General features: G+C 47.4%; 2 protein-coding genes across 5 annotated transcripts in view; one reads left to right on the forward strand and one right to left on the reverse strand.

Annotated features, from left to right (window-relative positions):
• Positions 1-204: 204 nt before the first annotated feature.
• Positions 205-2358, forward strand: LOC121587866 (poly(A) RNA polymerase, mitochondrial). The gene is given in 4 exon segments (XM_041905104.1): positions 205-512; positions 592-1652; positions 1691-2111; positions 2114-2358. Coding segments are annotated over 4 exon segments (1860 nt in total). The 5' UTR covers positions 205-376; the 3' UTR covers positions 2356-2358.
• Positions 2359-2469: 111 nt separating this feature from the next.
• Positions 2470-27745, reverse strand: part of LOC121587865 (disheveled-associated activator of morphogenesis 1-like) — a 60016-nt gene continuing 34740 nt past the window's right edge. For 2 of the 4 annotated variants that reach the window (XM_041905101.1, XM_041905099.1), the window contains 7 exons: positions 17410-17766; positions 9202-11283; positions 8431-8567; positions 8194-8355; positions 7560-8120; positions 7316-7487; positions 6672-7244 (listed from right to left, as the gene is read on the reverse strand). In XM_041905101.1, the coding sequence (XP_041761035.1) occupies positions 6912-7244; positions 7316-7487; positions 7560-8120; positions 8194-8355; positions 8431-8567; positions 9202-11283; positions 17410-17766 (3804 nt within the window). In that variant the 3' untranslated portion in view covers positions 6672-6911. Of the gene's footprint in view, positions 2895-6671; positions 7245-7315; positions 7488-7559; positions 8121-8193; positions 8356-8430; positions 8568-9201; positions 11284-11364; positions 11544-17409; positions 17767-27745 lie in introns of those variants that run through there. The other 2 variants (XM_041905102.1, XM_041905103.1) reach the window with 2 other exon arrangements.

Here is a 27745-nt window from a genome sequence, read left to right on the forward strand (position 1 = left end):
GGGTTATGAGAAATCAAATGATTTTCTTCTATTATTTAAATGTTCTCAACTGATATATGTTGCGTAATAATGAAATAATGGTTATGGCATGTACTATGAATAAATTTCTCATCGAATTGTTGGTAAACTATCGTTTGAATGTCCGTGCTCCCCACTTCGAGTGCAATGTTGGGTTTCCTAACCTAAAAACACCACCACTGACAGTGGATTGTATTGGAACAGGCAGCTCTGACAGTAGACGTTGAAAACATACACACACATCATGTAACAGAAAAGTTGTGTTGTTTCGCAAAATTTAGTGTGTAAATAAGGGTTTTAGCTCGCCGGTTGGCCGATTCTTAGCCAGAGTGCCGATCAACCGCCCGGTACTGCCAGCATGCTTCACATATACCGCACTACAGCTCGTTCTAAACGAGCGCTCATCGGGTATGGTCACATCCGGCAGATACTAGTGCCACCGACCGGGAGGCAACAACGATCACCCTTATGCTGGCCGATACGGCATTGCAGTGGTAATGCAAACGTGGATACAAATGCTGCATTTACAGGGAGAGTTGCACATTAATTTTTCGTTTGTTTTTTATGTTGTAGCCAATGTGCGAACGTTCGACACAATGCTTTCCACCCGCCGTGCGGAAGCGAGAAAGAGCATACTGGTGCAGGTGAGCTCGGAACGATCATACAACGAGCTGTACCACTATTGCTCACAGTTTGGCACAATCCAAAGCTCGCACCACTACCGCGTGGATGGCGACGGGGATGGCGATTGCCATTACATACTGCTCGAATTCGGCTCCTCCGCCGAGGCGGATGCGGCCATGCAGTCCGGTGTGTTCAGTACCGAGCGACCGGGTGTCCGAGCCCGGTCAATCTTTCTCTGGTTCCGCACCGGCCCCAAACCGAAGCTGATTGCGCAGGAGGAACCGAACCGGTCGCTTGCCCTGATCGACGGCACCCGGCCGATACAGGAGGCGGAACTGAATGGGCTGCTGACGGCGGCGGAAAGCATCGACGACCAGGTGACCATTCTGCACCGCGTTACGAAGCTTAACGATCTCGGCAAACGGTTGCGTTTCCTAGCCGTGCGACAGTTGGAATCTTCCCTGCAGGGAATGTTCCCCCAGGCAGTGGCGCATCCGTTCGGGTCCTCCGTCAACGGGTACGGCCGGATGGGCTGCGACCTGGACGTGATAATGGATCTGGACTCCCGGTCCGGGGAACCGCCGGATCGAAACTCACGGCTCGTGTATCACACCAAAGCAACCAACCCGAACGAGCGGACGCAGGTACAGCGGCAGCTGGAATCGATCGGTGACGTGCTGCAACTGTTTCTACCGGGCGTGAACAGTGTGCGCCGGATACTGAAGGCGCGGGTGCCGATCGTCAAGTACCACCACGAGCATTTGGACCTGGAGATTGACCTCACCATGAACAATACGGCGGGCGTGTACATGTCCGAGCTGCTGTACCTGTTCGGCCAGCTGGACGCCCGGGTCCGTCCGCTCACGTTCTGCGTGCGCCGCTGGGCACAGTCGGTCGGGCTGACGAATCAAACGCCCGGCTACTGGATTACCAACTTTTCGCTCACCATGCTGGTCATGTACTTCCTGCAGCAGCTGGCCCGCCCCGTGCTACCGTCGATCAACCGACTGATTCAGCTCAGTGCCAGCTTCACATCGGCAAGCAGCACGCCGGTCACGCGGTTCGGCGAGGGGGAAACCGAATGGCCTACACGTTCCTTAAAAATTCTTCCATCTACGGTTCGTTCCGTAGCGAGAACGAGGCGACGCTCGAGCAGCTGTTGGTGCAGTTTTTCGAGTTTTACTCACAGTTTGACTTCAGCCAGCGCGCAATCAGTCTCAACCTCGGCTCCACTATACTGAAACCCGACCACAGCCCGATGTACATCGTGAACCCGCTGGAAACGGTGCTGAACGTGAGCAAGAACGTTAATCTCGAGGAGACGGAACTGTTTCGGATGCAGGTACGCAATGCGGTGTGGCTGCTGGAAGCGCATGGGAAGGAAACGGGCGCACCGACCGAACCGTGGGGTCTCGTGAGCCTGTTCGGTCCGAAGCAGCAGGAGCGCATTACGCCGCAGATGTTCTTCACCAACGGCTGCTGAATGTGAAGGACATCTTCGATGAGGTGCCGGCAAACGCACCGACACAGTATCGCAACCCGGCCGTTAAGAGCCAGGTGGCGGCCATACAGCGTGCGACAAAGGCGGAACTGCATAAGCTGGGAGCGGGAGGTGGTGGTAGCAGTAATCGAACGGGCGGCGTCGAACCGAGGACATCTTCCCCGATTGAAGGCACGGGCGTAAAGCTAAAGCGAAACACGAAACGGCGGTGATAGGGGGGAGTCGTTGGGGCGAGAAGTGTTAGGTTAGTTTGCGGGGAAGTTAATAAAAGTGAGTGACGACACACTAACGAGCTAGCGGAAATCCAGATGAGAAGAAAATAAGTATTTTAAGTTTGATTTCTTTATTTCATACAAGTTTTTCGTACTCGAGCAAAACGTGTTTCACGTGCACATCGATCGATTCATTGTCACACAATCACTAGAAAAAAAAAATTAACACCACAAACCGCATGTGTGCGTGCGTGAAAAGGGAGCGAACTCAAGAGCGTCACTTTCCATGTGCGCGATTTCCACTGAACACATTTTCCGCCCCTTTTCTGCATCTTTCGGAGTTGTTTGCGTACATTTTCGTAATCGTACCATCAAGTTCTATCTTCATACGATCGCTGATCACGCTTGCTTCTTCTTTTCCGCCTCATCCAACACACACACACACACACGCAGCTAACAAATGTTTGTCGCTTTACGTTCGAAGCTATCCACCGAGGAGGAGGAGATCATTGTCGCCCTTTTCTGGATGGTGAAGCAACCTAAACCACAAATATGTGCACGTTGCGTGTGTGCGCACACATATACGAAAAGGACACAAAATATGAACGTGCCATCGAAAGCGTGTTACTCCAAAGTTTTGGAGAGAAACAAAAATGGGTCGTGTTTCTCGGTTGTGTTTCGTCAATTTTCCCTCCCCATGTTTTACACCCACCCGCCATTGCTACTAAAACGAACTAGTTTCTAGTCATCAATATGCGCTACAACTAATCGGGATTATATGTATGTACAGTATGTGAATGATGTGAATGAATGGTGATCATGCTTGTGCCGAACCGATTCACAGCCACCCAGAAGCATCCAGCGTGGTGGCAGGATGTTAGGTGGTCAGTTGTCTATCTAAACGCCATCCGCAAGCACGCACAATATATATCTACTAGCGCTGACTAAAGGCTAGGAAAGGAAACACTCCGATCGATTGATTGATCGAGCAACAGAAAGAAAAAAAAATGAAAATAGATTCTAATTCCCGTACTGCTAACAAACATCGTCGGCGATCGTCCTGAAGGACGTTATTACGACGCACGAAACACACACGCACACACTACAACGATCACTAGTTACATACATATATACGCTTTGCTTGCTCCTTCTCCTCTTCATCCTACGAACATCGCTCCCGATACTTAATATTCAAATGATTATACATGTCTGCCTCACTGTATTTGCATTTAGCTACATTCTACTACTAGTGCTTGTATGATGACTGTGGGTGGTATGTATGTGTGTATTTAGATGGAATTTGATTACTTTTTTTTTCTTCACTTTTCTACACCTACATTTTCATAAAACCTTCCTACATGTGCTAAAAGAGCAATGCATTATTTACGTCTCTCCACCAAACGAGCGTACGTAACGTTACGAGCAATCGGTACCCCTTACCGAAAACGTCAAAAAGTTTGCCCCCAATTGGTTTCTTTTCATTTTTGAACTGCTCGTTTTACTGTTGCTTAAAATATGTTTACTGCTTTCCAGAGTTTTTTTTTACCATTTTTTGTAAACAATTGCTTTGGGCATATTTTTCTATAATTAACTTAGGAGGGGCTTGTTGATTGGATTTAATCCTACTGAAAAACGTAAAAAACCCGCGTATTGAAGTTTTCCAAAAAAAAGCTAGATTTTTAAAATAATTAAAAATTGCCTGCTGTTTATGTTAAAAATGATCAAACATCTGTGTTAATGCTTTGTAAAAAAGGAGGTTTAGAAATATTCTAATAAGTTGTACAACATTGCTATTGATGTTTGGGAAATCCTTTGAAGAAAAGTCTGCAAGTTGTATGGATTAAGGAACGCTGGAAGTTGTTGGATTCAATAGTTGATCAAATACAAAAATAACCCAAAAAGTTTACAGTTTCACTCTATTTTTTTAAACACGATCGTTGTAAACTTTTGCTTTATGCTCACACTACCTTTTCCTTCTATCCAAACTGAAAAGCTTTGCTTCACAAAATCTGGAAACATCTAAACATTTGTTATGTGGGATGTGGGTAAAGTTACGTCCAAAAGTGACAATTTTAGGTGTTCTGTAACTTGTTTTAATGTTCACTTTTCTTCCCCTCAATAGAGTATTGATTCAAAAAATGTCCATACAAATGAGTAGTTGGTTGGTTTTGTGCATACACATACTCTCTCTCTCTCTCTCTTTCTCTCTATCCAAAACGTATCTTTTGCAGACTTTACAGTGGTTGTAAATTTTTTCGTTTACATTAATCGCTAAAGTGTCCCATCCTCAAAGCCTGTGCACATTCTATACTTCCTTTGCAGGAGCTTTGGGCCTAAAGGAAATTCCCCCCCGACACGCGTTCATAGCAAAAATCAGTAGGAATGCTGGATGCAAAGGGATTAAAATAAATTAATTTGGGGAGTTTGGGGAGAGGCGTTGGGGCAAATGGTGTCATTGACTGGGACAGAAAGCGGGAGCTTCTAGCGGGTGGGACGTACAGGAAGACCTTGCAGGTTGTGCTCGATATATCGATTCCTTTTGACCAGATATGTCAAACTGGCGGCCCGCGGGCCGCATGCGGCCCTCGCCGATTCTGAATGTGGCCCGCGAGAATATTTTGAGGATTACTAAAAGCATTGCATAAAAATCTGTTATAACTATTTGTCGAAGTGTATTACATTCTCCAGAGAAGAACAATCCTTTTGTTGGTATATTTTTCGAAACTAACATGAATGTACCCATAACATCTCATAAACTTATTCTATACAATCGTACAGAACATCAAGACCCTTAACAAACATTGAATCGAATGCAAACTCAGTCGTATTATGTTTTGATGAAATTCTGAATATTAGGATAATTTTGTGGACACTCAATTGCACATTCTGTATGGAAAAATAGATTTGTGTCAACTCGTGTCTACAAACGAAAACAGGAATGATAATAACTTGATACACACACCACCAAACTTTGCAACAACTAGTGATGGATTGTCGGAATTGCATCCACGGCTCAAACCCATTTCCGATCTTAGCTATTCCGACTCCGCTAAATCAAACCAACAGTTCTATTCGGTGCCGTCCGAAGCCTGTAGAGCCGTTTAGAGCCATTCGGAACCGTTGGAGTCATCGTTTGTCGCACAGAGCGGCTAATCTGCAGTGAGAAATCGATTCATTCGGCTCCGAATTTCTCTGAACGGGTGTGCACGGCTCCGACCTTAGAATAGTACATCTTTGATGATCGATTGGAGCCACATCTGTTTTTTTCCATAATCATGCCACCATAAATGTTAATAAAATTATTGTAGCCAAGTTGTAATTATTTGTACCCCACATTCTGCAAGACGAATTATGTACTTTCCAACCTCCCCAAAAATCAAAACCAAAATGATATGATTACACTTAAGGCTAAAGGATTTAGATTAAGGATTAAAATAACCGAAATGCCGAAGCCTTGCAATACAAAGCTTATTAATAGATTAGCTCACACGGTCCATACTTCAATTCGCGAATCATCTCCCGTCAAGTATCAAAAAAGGTTTGCCGATCTTTATAGGATCACACACCATGAATCTTCGTCAGACAAATTATCGTAATTTAAACAAAATATTCGTAAAATACGGGTTCTTGTTATAAGAAATGCATATACCACCAGAACACTTGGAACTTGGAATAATTTTTAAACACTTTTATTACAATTTTTCTCTTGCTCTGTCAAAAAATGGCGGGCAAATATTTTTGTTATTCATCCAGCGATGGGAAGCTCGGATTGCTTGAAAAAGATTCGCAACAGGCTGCTAGATTCCCCCTACCTCAGTGAAACAGTGGGATTGAGCGATAATTTCTAAGAGAACTGCCGTGTGAGAACGCGACTAATGAAAAATATCCTATTTTAATAATAAGGATAAAAGAAATTGCATGTGACTTTAAAAGTATATTACACTTTTTTTAATATAAAAGAGCACAATGATAAATAACATCGCAAAATTTGTAAATCAAAACGAGTCCAGATTTGAAGCGAGGAGTCCAAAAAGTCAATTTGTTCAACAATAATGTTTTTAAACAATATTTTATATAATATTTAGCTTTATTTTTATTCTCAAATTTGCGGCCCGCGAATCATTGAAAATCTGTATATGCGGCCCTATGATGAAATGAGTTTGACACAGCTGCTTTTGACGATCGTCGTGTGTGTTGTGTGTGTCGAGCGATCAAGCAGCTCAAACTTAAAACTAACTACACAAAGCAACTGTACAAAATGTGGAAAATACACAAAACGACACAAAAGAAGTAGGTTTAAGGGAGATTAAGAGAACCCCTGTACACGGTGTAATTTGGCCCTCTGCTTAATTGGCGAACCAACAAAACCACATACAACCAAGTGACAAACATTCCTTAAAGTGTGTGTACCATTCGTGTTGGGTACCGGTAAACGGGATTGATTTATCTACTGGCCATTCCGGTTGGCCGTTGCTTTTCCATCCGCTACCGGAAGGATTGCGTTGTTGCCGGAATGGGAAGGGAAAGGAGGGGGCGGGGAGTCATTCTTATCATGTCTACTGTCGCCGGTTGTTGGCTACACCGGTACGCTCGCGGCTGTCCTCCCGCCCGATGCTGTTCCGGCTGCGCGGTGGCGACGTATTGTTGGTCCCGTTCGGTCCGAGGCGCGTTTTGCGCGAGCGCTTAAATTTGGCCATATCCTCCCCGAACACGTCACCCGTCCGGAGTGCCGATATGAGGTCGTCGAACTCACCCTTGTTGTTGGGATCGGCCCCGGGGACGGGCCCACCGTTCGTGCCGTTCGAGTGCTTCGACTTCAGGCCCAGCTTGCCGGCGACCGAGTTGAGCAGGCCCTCCTTGGACTTTCGCTCGATCGTGCGCTTCTTTAGCTAAAACAAGGAACGAGCGGGAAAGATCGTGTTAATTTCGGTAGGTTGGGTGCCCAGTGGTTGGCACTTACCTCGGCCTCCTGCTTGGCACGCTTTTCCTCCTCCTCCTGGCGCCGCCGGAAGTTCTCATTGTCCTGCTTCGCTTCCATCAGCGCGGACAGGAAGCCGTCAAAGATGCCGAAGAACTCTTCCGGCTGCACGACGGAACCATCCTCACCAAAGAGCCGAACGGCACGATCGAACCTGAGAATAGAGAGAAATGGGAAATGGGTTATATATAAAGCTTTTCCCCAGCAATTTCATCCCTCGCCGTACCTCGTCTTCATGTCCTGGAACTGGTCCTCCAGCTCGGCGAACCGTACCGAGGCCTGGGCGTGGAATTCGCGCATCACCGGCAGGAACCGGTCGCCCGGCTGGGACGCACCGCTGCTACGGTGGAACTCGATCTCGCGGTTCACCTCGGCCAGCCCGGCCCGCAGCATCGTAATGTCCTTGTCCATCTCGCCGAGCGACACCTTGGACGCTTCCTTCACGTGCGGCAGATCCTCCTCCAGCGTCAGGATGTCCTTGAACTTCTTCTCGATGATCTGCACCAGATAGTGGAGCAGCGTGGTACCCTTGGCCGCACTGGACTTGGTGTCCGCTAGCCGGTTCAGCGAGGCCAGCCGGAAGCCGGACGCATTGCCCCGGGCACCACGGTTCATGTAGTTGCCGAGCGCCAGGACGAGCTCGAGCAGCTTGCGAAGCTTGCGGGAGCGGGCGACCTCGCGGGAGGCCTCCATTACGCTGGCGATCCTTGGGGCGAGATCGTTCACGGTCACCTGGAACCGCTTCTTGTAGTGTAGGCTGCGCAACCGCTGCTCGTAGTGAGGTATCCTGGGAATTGGGCAAGGTGTGATAGATGATGAGTACATGCGAAAATAGGGGTTTCCGTGCGGTTGGAACTTACTTTGAGATTTCGTAGAGAAACCGGTCCGCACGTGCAAGGGAATCGATATCCTCGGAATGCTCGTCCAGCAGGGCACGCTCCTCGGCCGATGGAGTGAACTTCAGGAGTTGCTCTACCATATCGATTGGTAGCTGCTCGTTGGAGTCCATCGACAAGATTGCCCTAGAATTTGGGAATAGTCGTTAAGTCATGATCCTTTCGTGTGATATGATCGTGTGATGTTTGAGTTGGACTTACTTGGAGATCTCCTCGTCAGTCATCTTGAGCTTGCTGAGGAGGATGGTACAGTTCTGCGCCCGTCGTCCATCAATTACCGACAAAATCTTAGCCTTATTCTTCCCGATCAATCGAAGATCCTCGATCGAACCATCATTCTGTTCACAGACAGGAGTATAAAAGGCGACATTAGAGAACAAGTTGATGAGGTTCAAACTGCTGATGGGAAAAATGATGTTTTGGTGGGAATCGATTCCGGATAGTAGGTCCGGAATCAGTTTTCAGAATCGATTCCGGAATCGACTCTGGAATTGAAATTGACTCCGGAATCGGTTCCGAAATCGAAATTGGCTCCGAAATCAGAATTAGTTTCGAAACGTAATCGTTTGCGACATATCCATAAGAATAGGCGTTTGTGTCTAATGATGCTACGTATTTATAGCTGCAGAGAATCAAAATGTATTTGTAAACGACTCATTCTCATGGAGATTCCTTCGTGGGGACTGATTTCGCTTCTGAAACTTGGTATGTCAATTAAAAAACTGATTCTCATTCCGGAGAACTGATCCAATTCCACTCTGGAGTTAATCCTGATTTTGTTACCGAAGCAAATAGCGACGCCAAGGACGATTCCGATTCCGGAGCTGTTTCCAATTCCGGAATCGCTTCCGGAGCCGACCCCAAAATTGGATCTGGAGACAACTTCAGAATCGACACCTGAATCAAATCGATTCGAGCAACGGAATCGGGTATCGGAATCGGGTAGGTCCACACACACACACACACACTTACCGTAACACCGTTCTTTTGGTAGGCGGAGAACAGCTTATCGATCGACTCGAGCTCGATGCTGTTGTACCACTTGGTGTCGTCCAGCTCGCTCCACACCGTGCCCTGCAGCTTGCTGTCGGGCAGCTTGGACCAGTTGAAGCTCTTGAGCGGGTTGGCCGGCTGCGGTACGTTCTTCTTGGGCGCTTCGGGTGCCTTCGGAGCGGCCGGTGCCTGGGGCCCGCCGGCCGGCGCCACCTTCGGCAGGCCGCCCGGAGCGGGCGGTGGCGGCGGTGCGGCCGGCATCATCATGGGCGGTGGCGGCGGCGGCGGCAGCTTGCAGGCGGGCGGCGGCGGAGGCGGCGGTGACGTGGCCTGCCCGTTGCAGTTCGCACCCTGCAGGCCCGCCACCTTCTGGTCGTCCGGGATGCTGCCCTCGGTGACGAGCCGCTCGAGCCGGATCCGCTCCTGCTGCTCGCTTACGATCCGGTGCTGCAGGTCCTCGGCCCGCATCTCCGCATTGAGCGCACGCTGGACCGCCTGCGAGTGGTTGGCACTTTCCTTCTCCAGCCGCTCGCGCATGCGCGCCAGCGCCGTCTCCAGGTCTTCCTTTTCCTGCGTCCGGTGGTCCAGGTCCTGCTCCTTCTTCGCCAGCCGGGCCACTATTTCCGCGTTCTCGCGCTCCAAATCCTCGGCCCGGGTGCGGGCGGCCACCAGCTCTTCCTCCTTCACCAGCAGCTTCACCACCTTGCGCACGTCGATCGCGAGCGGTGCCACGTCTGGGTCCTGCAGCTTCAGCGAGGCCGACGCCACCGAACCCGTCTCGGAGCGCTTGTCCGCGCCCGGTGCGTCCGGATCGAGACAGTCGCTGGCCGGGCGTTCCTCGTGCTGCAGCACGAGCTGCTGCACCACCCGATCAAACAGCAGCCAGTGCTGCGCGTTCGGGCCCGTCGTGGGCGGCGGCAGCAGCAGCATATGCTGCAGCAGCGACAGCAGATGCGGGTAGGCCGGCGAATGGCTCAGCTTGCGCCGGATCAGATCGAACATGGCCGACGCGCTCTTGGTGTCCACGTGCTCGTGGTCAAACTTGCGCGCCAGCTCCTTCTCGTCCTCGTTGCGCACCATCTCGAAGAAGTCCAGATGGCGGTTCAGCGTGTCGTTCTCGTGCTTGCGCAGCTTGTCGATGACGGGCTGGATGCCGAGCATCAGGAACTCGTACCGCAGATGGAGCCGAAACTCGAGATTCTCCTGCCCGGGGCCGTAGTTCAGCACGGCGTTGATGAACGACATGATCGCCGTCTTGAGGTTGACATCGTCCCGGTACGCGCCGGTCGAGCGGTCGAGATCGTTCACGATGCCCTGGAAGCGGGCCCGCTCGGCCGCATACTCCTGGTAGTTGAGCATCGCGTTCAGCACCTTTTTGTGGCCGCCCGGCACGAGACAGACGGCGCCGAGTATCTCCAGCGCGGCAATCTTCGTCTTGATGTTGTCCGCCGCCAGCGACCGGGCGATCGTATCGATCCCGGTCGGGTGGGCGAGCACATGGGACCGGCCGGTCGAGTTGTTCATGAGCGCCTTGATGCACCCGATCAGGCTGGTGTGCAGCGGGCTGTTCGCTACCCGTATGTCGAGCGCCTGCAGCAGCTCGAGCAGGGCCGGCAGCCCCTGCAGCTCGATAAACCGTATCACGAAGCTGTGGGCCGAGGTGCGCAGTGCCGTCTTGAGCGCATCGAACAGTGCGGTTTGCGATTCGATCTTCGGCCCGTACTCGTGCGTTGGCGACTCGTCCGGCGCGCAGGCTTTCAGCTGCACCGCCATATCCTTGAGCCGCTCGATGTAGTGTTCCGGCGACGGCGGTACGGTTTGTAGCGGGGTGCCGTTGGGCCCGCTGTCGAGGGGGCTTTTGCGCGAGCAGTAGATTTGCCACTTCTTCTGGGGCGGCAGGCTCATCATGGCCGCCTTGTTCGGTGCGGTCAGGTCGAGCTCCTCGACCAGCTCGGCAAACTTGCTGTCGAGCTCGTCGATCGCCGGCATCGGCTGGGTGGGTGTGAGCGTCTGCAGCGAGAACACACCTTCCACCACACAGATTTCGGGTGGTTCGTCATCCTGTGGAGAGAAGAAGGATCAAAAGAGAGAAAAAATCAGCATAATGTCAATCTTGTGTGGCGATGCTGATATGATACGCACTTTTTTAAAGAATATAAACATAAAAATTTTCTCCACAAAATGTATTAATCTCAAAAGCAGTTCCATCCAGTGAAATTTATCACAAAAACTGGATGAAAAAAAAGAAAAGAATTTTTAAAACTACACCTCCCTACACTTGTGTTTTGGACGAAACGATTGAAGCACGATGGCCTGCCATATTCCAGGTTGCTTTGATCTAATAGTCAAGATAGCACAATGGTCCATCATTGCGGCGAATTTAAATTGACAGTTAATTGATTAGTAAAGTCGCTATAAAAATATAAAATCGCAATGCAAGGTTCGTCGCTTGATCTACAATTTTTTTGTTTCAAACTTGTCATTGATATTGCAAAATCTCGCAGTGCAAACTCGCACCACAAAAGACTAACTTTAGAGTTTTTTTAAACGCCAGGTGGTAACGCGAAAACCACAGCGGGTTCCGAACGTTCGATTGATTTCCCATCCAAAATTTTCGCACAATCTTTAATCCCTTTTCGCTCCCCTGTAAACCGTGCAAATTAGGCAAACAATTGCACACTGCTCAGCCCGAGCTCGATTCAATTACCGAGCCCATAATGTGTTGTTAGCCTTATTTATTAGATGCGCTGCCTTTTTTGCACCATAAAGCGCGTGGCTTCTGCTGTGTATGGGCACCGAACGGATCCCGACCGCCGGACCGTGAGCATTTGCTCCCATTTAAACATGGTCGGGATGATTGGTATTATTCAATTTGTTCAATTTACTCCACCTACAATCCGATCCGTTGCGGTTTGCCCCTCACTTCCTTTACTCTCTTCTGCCCACTGTCTGAGGGGGGTTTGAAGAACCAAGGAAATTGGGGCCGAAGCGAAAGAATGGATCCGGATTTGAGCAAGCAACTGAAGCCGGAAATCGGATATGGCCGCGGAGCGTACTCGGAAAGCATTACTGTTTTGCGTTGCTTGAGAGAGCAAAATACGGTGCCAATGTGCTTTATGTGGTTGCCTTTCTTCCCGGTTTATGTTGACCTGGAAAGAGGCAGTGGGCTGTCGGTAAAGGTCAGATCAAGCGGAATGATCATGCTTTGAAATGTGATGCTGCACTGAACTGAATCTGATGACGTGAGCGTTTGGCAGCTAATGTGTTCGTTTAGGAAAGGAAATAGTCCATTTTGGGGGAGGCAGAGGAAACATTAGGCCGCAGATTATGCTTGATTAGGTACCGTGTGCCCAACATTCGATGGGCTGCCATTTGATGCGCAGAGTTTGGGATGAAAGCGATCGGCAGTGGCTATTTGGAATGTCGGTAGTAGAAACGGTACTAAAAATCGGTATCACTGGAGCAACGCTACTACTATCAACATCGTCCGAAGGTCAGCAGGCATGGGAAGCATCCCCTACCAGCATAAGTTAAAGAAACACTTTACTAATAACTAAGCGCGGTTGTAGTTTTTTTGTTGCAAATATTCCGTTTCATTTCCCACGCACACTGAGCCAGCTTGTGATCTTGTTTCGAGCAATGGCAGATTTTGCAAGATAAACTTCCCATCTGAATTGATTTTAAAGCGCTCTGTGTAGTTTGATAATTTTGGGACCGGGTCTGGGACTGTCATTGACACCGATTTTGGGGAACGCAAAAAAAAGTGAAAGATTGCTTGTTAAATTCTACCACAGCCGGCAGCGAGCGGGTAGTAGCTGTCTTGCTTGCTGGCCCCGTAGCGATCGCTTGTGCTTTGGTGATAAAGCTGTACGATTTTTCTTTGACTCTATGTTGATTGCGATGGTGTGAACAAGTTTTTACACGTACTTAATGGTAGCATACTTAATGGGGTACTTTCAAGGTTTATTGGGCAGGGAATGCCACTCATGTAATGATGTTTTGTTTAGAGTATTTGGTAATTGCTCTGTTCAGAAAATGGAATGCCTTTTTATGATCAATGTGTCATTTTTCGAACGGTTTTCTGGCGAAAAGATATGTATTAAACTTATTAACGCGTTTGATTTCGGTTCATTTCAATAGTTAGTTCAATAATATTATACAGATTGAAGCTCTTATCCAAGTTTTACCCACAACTTCTGTCAGAAATTTATAGAATGTGGATCTGATCTTCATGTAAAAAGATTATGTTTCCTGTTGATCAATAATCACTACCAGCTCATATCTCACTCCATTACTGAGAGGTGTAATAAAACGCACATAAATTAGCCTGAGCTACTGCACATAACATCCGTAAAACGATGATCACTGTGCTTTACTTATCCCTCCTGCTTTCGATAGAGTTCCCTCCAGCCCATTAGCTTTTATCATACAATCAGATACGCATTCTGCATCTGATCGTATTGGGCAACAGAGAAATAAAGTCTACCGTACACGATAAATTATGTCACCCTCAGCGCTCTGCAAAGGAAACGCACATCGATTCGTAAATGTAAAACCGCTCCTACTCGTACGGCTGCCCTCGCGCAGGAATTACATTACCATTAACACCGTGTCGTTTTTTCTTCTTCTTCTTCTTAATGCGTCTGCATGCTAATACACGATCGATCGGACACATTAAAGCCACTGCTCATAATCAATCCTCCTGCCCGGTGCGCGCAATCCGGTTTTGCGCCGCTCGTTACCGAAGCCCAATTACACAATGCCGCGGGTGATGCTGCCGATGCCAGGCGGCACGGTGAAGGACTCAACACCGCCGAAGGTAGTTCGCGCGTACTTCACTGTGCGAAACAATCGCGATAAAAGATCCATAAGGTAAGGAGGACAAAAAAAACAAAAAATCAAAACCTTGAAAAATTACCTTCCCCCAGCGTATTAACACCTTTGGCGGCTAAATTATGGCAGGATGGGTTTTCCTTATTGTGCCTCTCGTGCCATTACCGGGCGGCTCGAATATGCATTGCAAAGTAAAAATGCGCGTCAAAATATTACTCCGTCGAGCGTAACGCTTTCAGCCTAAGAGGCGACGAGATGGACCGACGAGTGCTCAGACCGTGACTCTGAATGTCAGTGTCAAAGACGCACGGCGCACCGAAGGACGAACAGAGTACGGTGGGGTAGTGCGCTGAGGTCCGGCGAATCTGTCCAGGATGGGTACGTATCAATGGGTTCAGGGTTGGCCTTTCTTCTTCTATCTCTCCTTGGGACCGCGGGGAGACTCGCGGAGATCAATTTCGCCAATTATGGAAGTTTATGAGACCTTTTATGAGTGATGCTTCTGCTGCTGGGGGGCGTAATTTGCGTACCGCATACAAACGAACAGAGGAGCAAAAGATCCATCAGTTGATCTTGGCATACTTTTTGGCGGTGTCTCTGCTTCCTTACTGGGAACAAGGCAATTGCTCAATAAATTGCTTTTTTTGTGATTTTGTAAAAGAACGTCTAGATTGGCAGGGCAAGAGAGTGATTGTGGAAATGATCAACCAAGGATAGTGGGAAGAAGGAAATGGTAAACATTTAAACTCATTGCTTCATCAATTGACATCCTGCACTTCCTTCGGATTAATGGTAAAATCATCTGTTTCCATAAAAGTATTTCTGACGACTGTTTATTGTTTGTAGCCCATATTGTGATTGATAGCAATTAACATTCACACAAGTGACCTTCTCTCGGCGTTCGAGCTGAATGTTTCCAATCCAAACTGTTGTGGTTTAATAAAATTGCAATCGATGGGCCGCTCTGTACGGACGTGTGAAGGGATTTGTGCTGCAAATTTCAGACGACAATTATTATTACGCTTTTTTTGCGATAAAATACAACCAACTCAATCGATGGGGAAATGTGCTTTTCTCTCTCTCTCTAAGGTTATCTATTGCGCTCACTCACTAAATCATGCTTTTATTTTATGATCTTCACTTAATGTGGCACTAACTCTAACAGCGCTCGTTACATCATGCTTCTTCTGGTGCTTGCGGGATTGGTGCTTGGCGTAGCTGCTCCGGATATGGTCATCGAACATGGGTGCCATTTAATTACCAATAAACACTCATTTATCTTAGGCGCCCGAGTGTCGTACTCATGACCGTGGCATGGGAAAGTACGTTGGATGCGTTTTTATTGGAAAGGTTCGCAAAACGTAGGGATGGTAGTTTCTATATGACGCTAAATCATGCGCCAGTTAGTCAACGATCAAAAATGTTATAATAAATCATGGTCGACCGTGGAGCAGTATCGACCGTGGAGAAGGGTTCGTTCGTGGTAGCATTAATTGAAATGCATTCAATACGGGAAGTAAGCTCTTTCCTCAAGGATTCGAGCGCGGGAGCGGAAGAGAGCGAACACGCGCGACACGGATTGGCTTCGGTTACTCACTCGCGACACTATGATCGCGGGCATCTGTGGTAGCGAGGCTACCACCGACTATGACCGCAGGGGCACGCACGATCGATAGCCGGTGCATATCGCGCACATATTCGATATCATGATAAATTGCTTCTATCGATCGTTCGCCGTATGCTCTTGATATAATCAATCGGTTGAAAGGGTTGAACCCGACAGCGATCGTGGTTTGGGAAGCCGGCCATGTTCCGCCGTTGGAGCAGTTCTGTTTTTGAAATTTTACTCCAATACTTCCCCTCTCCATCAGCGTGACAGCGCACCGTGCTCTGCTCCACAGAAAACGCGGAAGTATTTGAAATTCTCGTCCACCGTTTGCAGCGCGTTTGCATCCTGCCCGGATCTGTAACGGTGCGGTGCGCGTGCGGCACACACACACACGTGTTGATAAATGATCGCCACACCGAATCGACAGGTCGGTGGCCGTCGCACGCAGTATCTACTGGTGGTGGCCGCTGGCGACGCATCGTCGTCGTCGTCGCGGCAAATCCGGAACCGATCGATCGAATTTAAGGCGCTCTTTGGTGTGGCTGCTGTACGTATATTGTAGGTTATTGGTAAGCTTCAACCTCTCGCGCCCCAGGAGTTCTTTCACGCTGGCGGCAGCGTTGCTTTCCATCGGGAGGAATGAATCGAACGCACATGCTGTCGTGCGAAGCGGGAAAGCACAAGGCGCGAAGCGTTTTATTCAACACCGGGACCGGTGATTTAACCGATCGGCTTTGGGAGCGGCGGGGTGACGGTGCGGCTGTGATCAGTGGTTTGTGGGTAACATTATCGTTAGGTGAATGACGGTAGTTTAATCGAATTAGATCCAATATCGTAGACAACGGGGAGAGGCCGCATTAAAACACGATGTTTCGTAAGAGATTTTCAATGGTTTTTTTCGATGGAAAAAACAGGGTTAGGGAGGATTTGGGTATGTCTTCAAACCAACGGAAAAGCTTTTTGTCAATTTTAAACAAAAGACTTCGTACAAGCGACGAACCTTCAAAGGGACGTGATTTTATAATACATCTTTGAACATGTTAAAACTGAGATTAAAATCATAAGCTTGCATTGTTTCCGGACGGAGCGCATAATTAAAGGTACCAAGAAACAACTGTGAAGTGTGCTTTGACCAAACAAAAAGTGTTGAGGAGTAGATCAAGCTCTGCCTAACCATGAGAGAACAAAAACGCTATTTGTATGTGACAAACTTTCACTACATAGACTAATCATAGCACATTTCTTCAGTACGATAGTATTTAGATCAGTATCTTATTTTAGTTTAGTTTTAGAGAGTGATGCAATGTGTTTTCTTATCTTAAATCTTACAAAAACAACTTTGAGCCTGTTTAAACTAAGTCTTACATACCGCAAAACAAAAGATATCTTGCAAGCAACGAACCCTCAAATGTGTTCAATTTTGCTATTGCTTTTTTACCGGATGAAACACTTACCCTCACTAACTTTCCTTTGTGCGAGGATCGTGTACCATTAAAAAAACAAATATTTCATTCGATCGAAGTGCAGTGACAAGTACAAGATCGATTAATGCGATCGACAATAGAAACACAAACCTAGCGGCAGTACAGTTACAAGCTGTTTGCTACTTTGCCCTGCAGTGTAGCAGCGGCAGCAAAGGATCTTTCTTTATTATTACCCTCGCATCTGCGTTGTTGTGTTTTTTGTCCTTAACCAAGAAACAGGCTACACACAGTGTATGTGACCCGTATGCAACCGGTGCTTACCTGCAGGCAGCCACACCAGCCCCGGCGGCCCCGGAACGCTGGCATCTTCTTGTGCGCCTTGTAGTGTTTGTGCAGGTTCGTCTGGTGGTAGTGCTGCTGGGCGGTCGGCTGTACGGTGACGGCCGTACCGTTCGCCGGGACGACGGTGTGTAGCGACCCCGGCACCGTCGTCGGCTGATAGAAGGCGTCGGCCGTGGCGGTGATGTTGCTGCTGTAGTTACCGGATGTGCCCTCCGGCGTGGTGGTGCCGCCGCTGTTTGTGACCGCCTCCTTGCATATGTGGGGCAGACTCCAGCTGCCGAGATCGGGCAGCCGCGTCCGCAACGTGGCCAAATTGATCGGGCACGTCGGGATACCCTGGAAGATAGAAAAGAGAGAGAAAGAGAGAGGGAGTCGTATGTTTAGTAAGGATCGTTTTGGAGGGTTTTTGTGGTTGAATTTTTTGTAATAAACAATTTACGAAAGTATTATAAGTGGATGTCCATTGAGTTATACATGACACTTTGGGGGTCCACTTAAGGCAAAACAATTGACGAATGTGTTTACATAATTTTGAAGTACTGTTTTTTGCTGCTACAACCATTCAACGCCGTTTAGGAAACTATCCTCGTCTCCACAGATCTCCGACGCCGGCCAACATTTGTGTGACGGTTGAGAGTGTAAAAAAGTGTTTTTGTTGTTGTGTCTGGCTAATGCTTATAAACATTCACAACCACACAAATGTACGGCAAATCCGGCACATCCGTTTGGTCGGGTTCGTTCGGATTCCGATGGGAGAAAAGACACTATTGCCCGCACCGGAGGAGCCGCGTGGAGGAGGAGCGTGCACGAGAAGGGTGCATCGTGCGAATATTGGCCTCCGTCTGCCCGCGGTCAAATGGCCCATTAATTATGTGCATGCTTACGCGGCCCGGCCCAAGCCCATGTCCCCTCAAGGGAGGGGGGCTTACACTTGGGGGACGCGCGGTTTGATCTCTGACTTTGGGAAGTGTGTAGTTTTTGGTGTGTTATTGTTGTTGCTGCCCATTGCCCGCATTTTTATAAAAAAAAAACTTTCCACCCTCTTCGCATTCGCCCTCACACCCTCACTTTCCATAACTTATGAACTTTCTTTCTTCCCTGTGTTTTTTTTTCGTTCGGTGGTTACCGCGATCGTTCATTTCCAAAGCAGCCGAAAACGCGCTGCGATTGGTGGTTGACCACTTTCGCTGCTCAAAATCAATCGTTTGACAGTAATTTGAATGATGCAACACAGATGCGGAATGGAGAATCGTGGGGTCGGTAATGTGATCGCAAAAATTGATGTGAAAAATGACATATACACATGTGTGTGTGTGTGTGAGAGTGTTTGAAATGAGGCATGGAATTGACAGGGTTGTCACTGTGTACCTTTTTTTTTCGCGCATTTTCTCTCCCGAGCGCCCCGGCGAATCTTAACGGTTGACCCCAGATTCGCTGTGCCGCTGAACCCACAGCACAACAAAACCTGTCGCGTAACGGCTTTGTTATGTGTGTGTGTGTGTGTTTCCTTTTCCCCCTCGTCTACACGTTTACGATCGCACCCTTAAGAAAGCACTGGTGGTGCCTCCCGCAAAGAAAGTGGCTCATTGTTGCGCGCTTGTCGCGTTGGTTTGGGAATTGGTGATGCTGGAGGAGCCCATTTTTCGTCGTTGGATCGGGCATCTCTTCCGTCTCGTTGCATTGTGACATGTGGTAAAGAAGATGGAGTAACTTTTTCATCTGTCGAAGATCATCGATGAGTCAGCACACAAACGCGTGCACACGGTTCGGGAACATCGCAGCATTGTTTTCTATTTTCGATGAATTTCTCCGCCTGAACGGGAAAAGGAACCTGTGGCGTGTGGCAAAGGTTGTGGGTTTGTGTCGCGTAAGCACCTTTTTTTTTCTTCTCTCGTTTCTTTTTGCTCCTCCCGTACGAACTACGAACTTATATGTGCGCGCCCTTTTACGATCGGGGGCCTTGTCTCACTGTTTGTTTGTGAAGGGTGATGTAACAGTGCTAAATGTGTGTTCGGTAAAATCAAAGTAGGTTGAAGGGAAGGAAACGGCAAAAAATAGCGTCCACAATCGGATGGAATGCGAATGATTACTTCAGGAGACTGGTGGGTACAATCAACGGTTGGATTAAGATATGCGAACTGACTGTTGATTTTATGAGTAAAAAATCGTCTTAAGAATGTACGAAAGATTTGCTTTATCAGGGCACATTATCTAAAGTATCGAACAATAAAGTTTAAATTATTGTTGAGTTACTCAAGACCTACTCACACGATGCTCACAGTTAGTATTAGATTATCGAAATTTGCCTGGTATTTCGTTCCACCTTAGAAATACTTATGAAAATAAAGGTAAGGACAGTATGATGATTGATGACGATCTATGTATTTTGTAATTAATTTTTTGGGTTGTCTTTTTAATACATAATAAAAGTAGGCACACATCAATGTAACCATGTAGCAGCACTTCATCCAAACATTTCATTCTCTTTAATACGCCAAACGCCCCTACACCCGTTTATGTCCATTATCATCGCCTCGTTTAGCAGTGGCAAAATGGAAACCCACCTGTCAGGCCGGTAAACTGAACATCGGTTCCCTAATTGGCTGCACTCATTACTTCCCCGCTCGGCCGCATTGTATCGGCCCGCTCGCAACAATGTCCGACACGTTAACACCGATCGACAGCCAAACCTTCGCCGAAGCTATTTTGCATATAAAGCTTTCGCGATCGCACCCAGAGATCACCACCCGCGGGCACTACAAACCGCTTACCGCTTAAAATCATAAAACGTGTGACGTGTGCTGTTTTGCCACGAAATCAGAGCACCGCGCGCTGATGACTGAATAAGGAAACCATTAGCGTGCAAGCAACGAGTCTGCGATCGGTGGCGGGCGATTAGCTGGCAAACATTAGTGGTGTGCCCCGTCTGGAGTGGGAAGTCAACATGAGCATTACGCTACTGCGCTAGGTTGCCTACTACTAGCGGGTGCAGAATGCATCATTAATCATGCCACTAAGCATGCCATCGGTAGCGTCCCACCGTAAGCACGAACACGTTGGCAAGCACGCAAAGGGGACCGCAGTGGAGGCTGTAACTCGCGCATCGAAAAGCAAGATCGCACACCGGTTGTCCTTTGTGAAGGATGTGTGTGTGTGTACCCCGTGACGCGGTTGCGGGCGCACCTCTGCGTAAATCCTTCAATTCTGCCTCAACTCGGGGCAGTTAGAGAGACGTCTCCATCAACCCACTGGTACGGATGGCCACTCACCATTGACCTTCGGCCGCGCGAAGTGTCCGGTGCGGAACTTTCCTCGCGTGCAGCATGACCCTTCACGTGACGTGTAGGAATGCACGAGCTCTGGTGCAATGCATTGGTGTGGTAGACAGACAGTTTGTCACCCGCTAAAGGGGCACTCAGGTGCATGCTGCTGACCCGGTTGCCTATATAAATACAGGGTGACGATGCAGGGGGAGGGGGAGCAAGCGTGTTCTGCAAACAATCGCCAAACCAGGCACGCTCTGCCCGCTTGATTGGGGAAAGTGTGGAAAAGTAAACCCTATGCCCGCTCGATAGTTGTGGTTCCGGTGTAATGGAACCGTTGGGCTGCACACCTGACCTGTGCACAATGTCGTGGTGTACAAGTGACCGCGGACACCATTTTCTGCCCGCTGCAGGTTTCTGATTTGACTGTGGGGGCTTAGGAAAGTGGCCGGCCGTGTAAACATAGCGCCTGGAGGCAGGGTGTTCGCAGGGTAATTGTATGGGTTGGAGTTTATTTGGCTACCGTTATCTTCCGACCGTCCGGGAAAGGCAAACAACAACAATCTGGGATGCGGTATATTATTGTGTGCTGCATGAACGTGAAGGAGATCTGTTTGGCAAACAAGTTCAAGTTCTCGCCATTGGAAGATATCATTAAGATAATGGCGATGTAGTAATGTGGAATGTGATGTGGGTTGCGAGTAGAGATAAAGGTAGGGTACGGACGTTGTAAAAAAGCGTCACATGCACCAGAGTTGTTTGATGATAACTGGTAAAATGATCTCTTTCATTCGTCTATTACTAGGTTGGTTTAAGTAAAACTGTTCCCTATGGGAGAACAGCATTTGCTGATGGAACATGCATTTGTTTCGTGCAAAAGAAAATGCAACAAAGATATTCAAACGGATCGTGATCAGTTTGTGTAGTTTTAAAAATATTGATTTGAAATGTTTTAAAATGATAAAATTGAGATGTTTTATGAGATCCTTGGATTAATTTCATCGGTTTGTTTTTAATTGTCCTGCAAAAGTTTAAAATTTCTAGATCTACGAATTTCTTATGGTTCTTATACTCTTAGATTCGAAGTTATTGTACGATGAATTAATTAGATGTTGGAAGATGAATGAATTTAGGTCATGGCATTTCATGCGATCACCAGTCTTTACCAGAAATTACGAGAATTGACACCATCTGATCGAAACGATCGCGGTTCTTTTCAAACAATCTTCCTTAAAATTGCATTAGTTGCTTCCTTATTCAGCGCTACAACCGCTTTGCGATCTTGGCTTGCCTTAGGAGTGTCCGTAACCGCTCACGGTCTTGCGACTTCGTCTCTCGCCAAGCCGTTACCCCGGCCTTAATGGCGGACGCCTCCACGCCATCCTGTCAATTCAATTAAGGCCTACCACGCCTGCTCTGTACTTGTGGACGGCCTAAAAGGACTTTACGGACTCGGTCGTCCATTTCCATGGCCAGCCCACCGAAACCTGGCGAGCTTGATACACTGCACGACAGTGAGGTCGCCGTGCATCTCGTATAGCTCGTCATTGTAGCGGCTCCTCCATTTTCCTTCCACACATACGAGGACAAGAATCCTTCAGAGCATCTTCCTCTCGAACGCGGCTAATAGGGTTTTGTCAGATTTGGACAGTGTCCATGGCTCAGAGGCGTACGTGAGTACCGGTACTATATAGGTGCTATATCGTCCCAGCTTCGTCCGTCGCGACAGGTTCTTTAAGATAAACTGCAGTGAACCCTCTCTTATTTGACACCTCTCCAATTTGAAAAACCTCTCTTATTTGAACATTTTGCACAGTCCCTTGATTTCCAGTACATTTTTGTTCCTCTAATTTGGAAAACCTCTGAAATCTGTGTCCCTCTTATTTGTGTATGGTGTTGCCATGGTTATTGAATGATGTATGCTCAAATTGGCAATCGTATGCACAGTTTCCTATAGCAACATTTAAGGCTGCATACTAAATGTTCTGTCTCTTTCTTGTTTGTATGGACCTTTCATTCACTTTTAACCTCTCTAATTTGAAAACCCCTCTTATTCGACAGTCCCATCGCCTCTCAAATAAGAGAGGGTTCACTGTAATTTCTCAGGCTGTAGAATGACCGGTTGACCCGAGATAAGTGAATTCTGGAACGGCTTTAAAAGTGAGTTAACCTATTGGTATTATCTGCATTCCCAGGTTCCATGCCGTCTGCTCGTTCCTTTGGTAGGCTTCTGCTACATAGAAGAGCCGCAGACCAATGATGTCTATATCTTCAGCGTATGCCAGGATCTGGGTTGACTTATAGAAGATGGTTCCCGAAGTCTCCATCCTCGCGTCCCGGATGGTAGCAAAAGGCCCTGAGAGTTTTCCATTCACCTTCACCTGGCAAGTGACGTTCATCACAGTCCTTCTAACTAGCCTCATCAGTTGGACCGGGGTTTCAAAAGAGCTCACTGCGTCGTTTAGTTTTATCCCGGCTGTGCTATTAGCGGCTTTGAAGTCTGTGAAGAGATGGCATGTGTTTTGCTTTAACAACCTTAAAACATATTATGAAAACAGTCTGAACGTAAAAGTTTTGGTAAACTGCTTGTTCTTCTAAAAGTGGGTCAGATAAGTCTTATTGAGATATTCTTCTAAAAGCATAATTGGTATGAACAATCATTTAATACTATTCATACTTGAGTAAGACAACACATCGACATTTGATGTATGAAGTCATTCGTAAAATCTATTAATACTTATCATATGGAAAGCACAGTTTTTCACGATAAAGTCATTAGATCGCAAACAAATCTTGCTCGCTTGCTAAACTGTCTGTGTGTTTCAGTCGTTAGTATACGCTTTGTTTTTTGGTAATCTCATTAATGCCAACCTGTTCGTGTTGTTTGCACACAAATAATAATTCATATTGTATATCCATCTCCAGCCGCTATCATATCTTAACATCTTAGATTGTAACTTTCACTACCTGTCCTGAAAAGGGGTTTGGGACCTCCGGTTACACTCGATCCCGAGCTCTATTCCGCAGACCTATGATTAAAACCAATAAATTCAATCAAGCCACACCACACAAATCCCGCCCGTACACTGTCCGACTATCTATCCACTACCTCTCCTGCAGACCATCGGTTGAAGTTCACCGCTTTTGGGGTAGTACGCTGTAAATCAGCGGAACCTAACCGGCCGGCTGACCTCACCGGCCACCAACCACAGACGACGATGCGCGTATGCTGATGAGGTAATGGGGCTTCGCGCACTTCTAACGCGCACTTGCTGTGCGGCACTGGATTGCTAGCTTCCCCTACAACCCTTATACGGAGGTGACCCGTTGCGCTGGGAGCTGGCAGTACATGCGCCTTCGATTCCAAAGCCACTAACAAATTGAGCCACTCCCCATTCGATGAGTGTGCGATTTTTAAAAATTAGCACTTTCCATTTCACTGTCCGCGGGGGCCACGCACGCACGTTGGAGGTTGTTTGCGGAAAAGGGTGTTGGGGGGTCGTGTTGTTGTTGTTGTTGCTTTTTGTTTAATGCAAAGGGCGTTCTGTGCAGCAACCTGTCAGAAAGCGAAAGTGGTTACGGATCGGGGGGGTATGTGCTGATCGGCGGCAGTTGCTGCTGCGGCTGCTGTACTGGCGGTGTCTGTATTGATTTAACCTTTCTTACCCGTCCATAGAAAGTGTTGCGATCAGGTGTGGGTGATTGGAAAAAGAGCAAAGAGTACAATCATATTGTACACTCAATTTCGTTGGATGACGTTCTTGTTGACCTTTGCTTTTTTGTGTTATTATTCGGCGAGGTAATTTCCGTCAACGAGCCAACCCGGGTGTGAGATACATGTCAGGATAATTGATGCGAAGGTGAGCGAAAGGAAATGTTGTTTTTTTTTTGGGAACACTGCAAATGAAGGTAAGGTGTGAGAAAGTTTCACCGAAAGTTATGGAACCATTCGGCTCTCTGTGTTGCCGCCCGGGGCAACCTTGGCCGTGAATGGTGGGGAAGGCGATGTGTTGCGATCGCTGCGAGCCGCCATCTCGTGTGTGAAGGAAAACGACACCGATAGACAGCATAGCAATAACTGCAATTGTGTCAGCATAATGCACAAGGATGAGGAGTTGGTTCGATCGGGTACTGTAATTAGTTTCTTTCTTGTAGGATAATTCGTGCAACTGTCCTTGCGTTTTTGGTGAAAATAATTACTTTCATTATGTGTAAGTAATTACAGCATGATTGGAATAATTTCACTTTGTAGTTAAAGTTGAACTCGAGCCCAATAAAACATTGTTGTTAGCTTATGTTTTTACAACAGCTCGCATTTCATTGTAGTGTCCGGTACAAAGCGAACCATAAATATTGGAAAAGAAAATTAAATTAAATGTTTGCGCCAAGTATTGCTCTCGCTGCACGGTAATTCATTTCATCACGGTCTGCTATAAATACTGCTGACTCCTGCAGGGCAAACAGGAAGCAATTTTGGTACGATCGCTTCGAAACGAAACCTTCCAAGCACTTGCCAACATACATACAACGCATGAGAAAGAGGGTGGTACGCGTAAATGGTTTGAATCGCGTTGTACCGAGCGACCGGACCTCAAAACCACCAACCGGCGGACCGGCGGATAATCGATTAATCGGTTCAGCTTGCCAACTGACCGTTAGCATAGTTGCCTGAGGCTCGCTCGAACGAAGAATGAGGGCTGGGTGGCATGGGACGAAAAGTGTTGACCAAAAACGTGCGCCACCGTTATCAACCGCGTCGCGGAACGGTGCCGAGCAGTTTCGAGTTAAAGTGTTTGCGGTTGGGAAGGTTTGCTGCCCCAGCATTCCAGCCCGGCTCCGTCGCCTGACGCGCGTAATAGAGCCAATTAAATGCACTGCTAACAAGTGCACTGTTGGCTGAGCGTGACCAATGACGGCGATGACGACAGCGTACGGCGAGCGGAGGTGGATTGGAGGAGAGTTCGCAAAAAGAACTAGTAGTGCACTGCCTGCTGCTGCTGTTGCTGCTGCTGTAAAGTTACTTTCCTGCGTCGACTAGGGCGCAGCCGAGTATGCAAATGTGTCCAGTGGCCAGGCGATCTCGTGCGCGGGCTCGAGTGGCGCCGGAAGCTAATTTGGTTTGCATCGGTACTGCTCCACAATCAAGGTGCGTTAATGTGTTGCGTGCTCGGGGACGCGATGCGTTTGCTGAAACCTTCCATTCCGTCCGGTGGCTGTGGTGTCCTGTGCAATGAGCTCAATGCAATCGAAGAAACCCGTGATACTAAAAGGTCAGTTACGTTACATGATCGTGGTTTGTGGTTGAAAAATGATCGCACTAGAGGGGTACCCGCGGATCCATGGGCTGTATCGATGCTACGGGCAGCCTGCTGGTGTGAAGGTGGCTCGGTGTGATTCAATTAGATGTGGTGTTGAGCGTTGATTGGTTTCCGGAAACGGTTCTCCTCGGGCGCTCCAGCTATCACCAGAAGCGAAATGTCAGTTACATTGAATTCTGACATTTCCTATAGTGTGCAAGCGTCAATGAGTTATCCAGTTGGATAGAAAACCGTTGCGCTCTTGGTTTTAATGTTCCCGATGTCAACGTGTCCCACAGGAGAGTAACCGCTAATACAGGGTCCCACGATTTACGGTTTCAATTTTTGGTGGTTGGTGCGTTCCCAATTTTTTTTCCCGAATTTTTTGGTCCAGTCAAATCTGAAAATACCTATAGGAACGAACCAAAAATCTATGAGATACGACCAAAAAATCGTGGGAACCCACCAAAAAATCATGGAAACTGACCAATAAATCGTGGGAAACCCTGTAAATAGACCATTCTTCCAAACAATTGTCATTTGCCTTTTGAGATCGAGCAGATTGATCACGATTTGGCCTAAAGACCTCATTTTATGACAGGATTTATTCTATCGATGTAATTTCCTTTTTATAGATAACTTACGCTCTCTCCAAGTTTTTAAGCAATCCAAATATGAAATCTTCTCATTTATAGTTTTGAAACGGCAAACGATGTATTAAGGTCAACTATCTAGAGCTTAAAGACACGTATAATCAAAACTTAAAGGTTTTATTAAGTGACCTATTAAGTGGCCAAGTATGATCAGGTAGGTGTTGTATTATTTATATTTAGCTTGGCTGCAAAATTACATATACATTTCAGTTTCATCGCCCAAGATCGCAGCGATTTAACAGTTTAATGAAAACGTGTAACAAGTTCGCAGGAGAAATTATACACCTTGCACACCCACGCCGGCATTCAACTGGCTGTAGCGGCTTCCCGCTCGTTGAAGAGGGCGGAGGGGCAGGGTTTGATTAAACACCTCAACACTTCCGCCCTTTTGCATTTAGCTCTCCCTCTTTCCCTCGGTTTTCCGTTCAACATTTAACGCGTGACGTGTGAAATTAATTTTTTGACATTTCCCTACAAGCACACTGCTTCGATCGGCCGTTGACGTCGGTGGTGCGGTGTTACTTTGGTCGGATTTTGAAAGCGAAGAAATATCACGCTTATTCTTACGGCAGTTACGTAAACAAATCCGTGGGGGAGCTGCATTGGAATTTCGCGCACCATGGGTTTGTTGGAGGAGGTTTCGTTATCTACAGTTGGGTGGAATGCGGCATCGGAATGGTATCCACCGATCGGTATAACAAGGGTTCAGCTTGCACGCGATGAAAGCGTATTGAAAGGTGCGTAGTATTTATTTTTTATATTTTTGTAAGAGGAATTTAGATGTATAAATCTATTGTTTGAAATGATTACATGTATAGTCTTTTTTATAGTAGCTTCTTTCATAATATCTGACTTTAGCAGTAGTTAGTCGTCGAGCTAATTGAAAGAAAAAAACATTAACCGTAATTCTCACGACGATCGATGCCGATTGAGCAGTGAATTGAACAAATTTCACTCTTTCGACGTTCCTTCCCATCGTAAGCAAAAAGTGAAATGCATTACGCAGCCCCGCCTGCCCACATTAACCTGCGAGCGGTGTGAAATTTCTTAATCCATTTCCACACACAATAAACACAGGGACCAGTGGCGGGATCTGGCGGAT

Source organism: Anopheles merus, chromosome 2R (assembly GCF_017562075.2).
Source record: "Anopheles merus strain MAF chromosome 2R, AmerM5.1, whole genome shotgun sequence".
Lineage (NCBI taxonomy): Eukaryota > Metazoa > Arthropoda > Insecta > Diptera > Culicidae > Anopheles > Anopheles merus.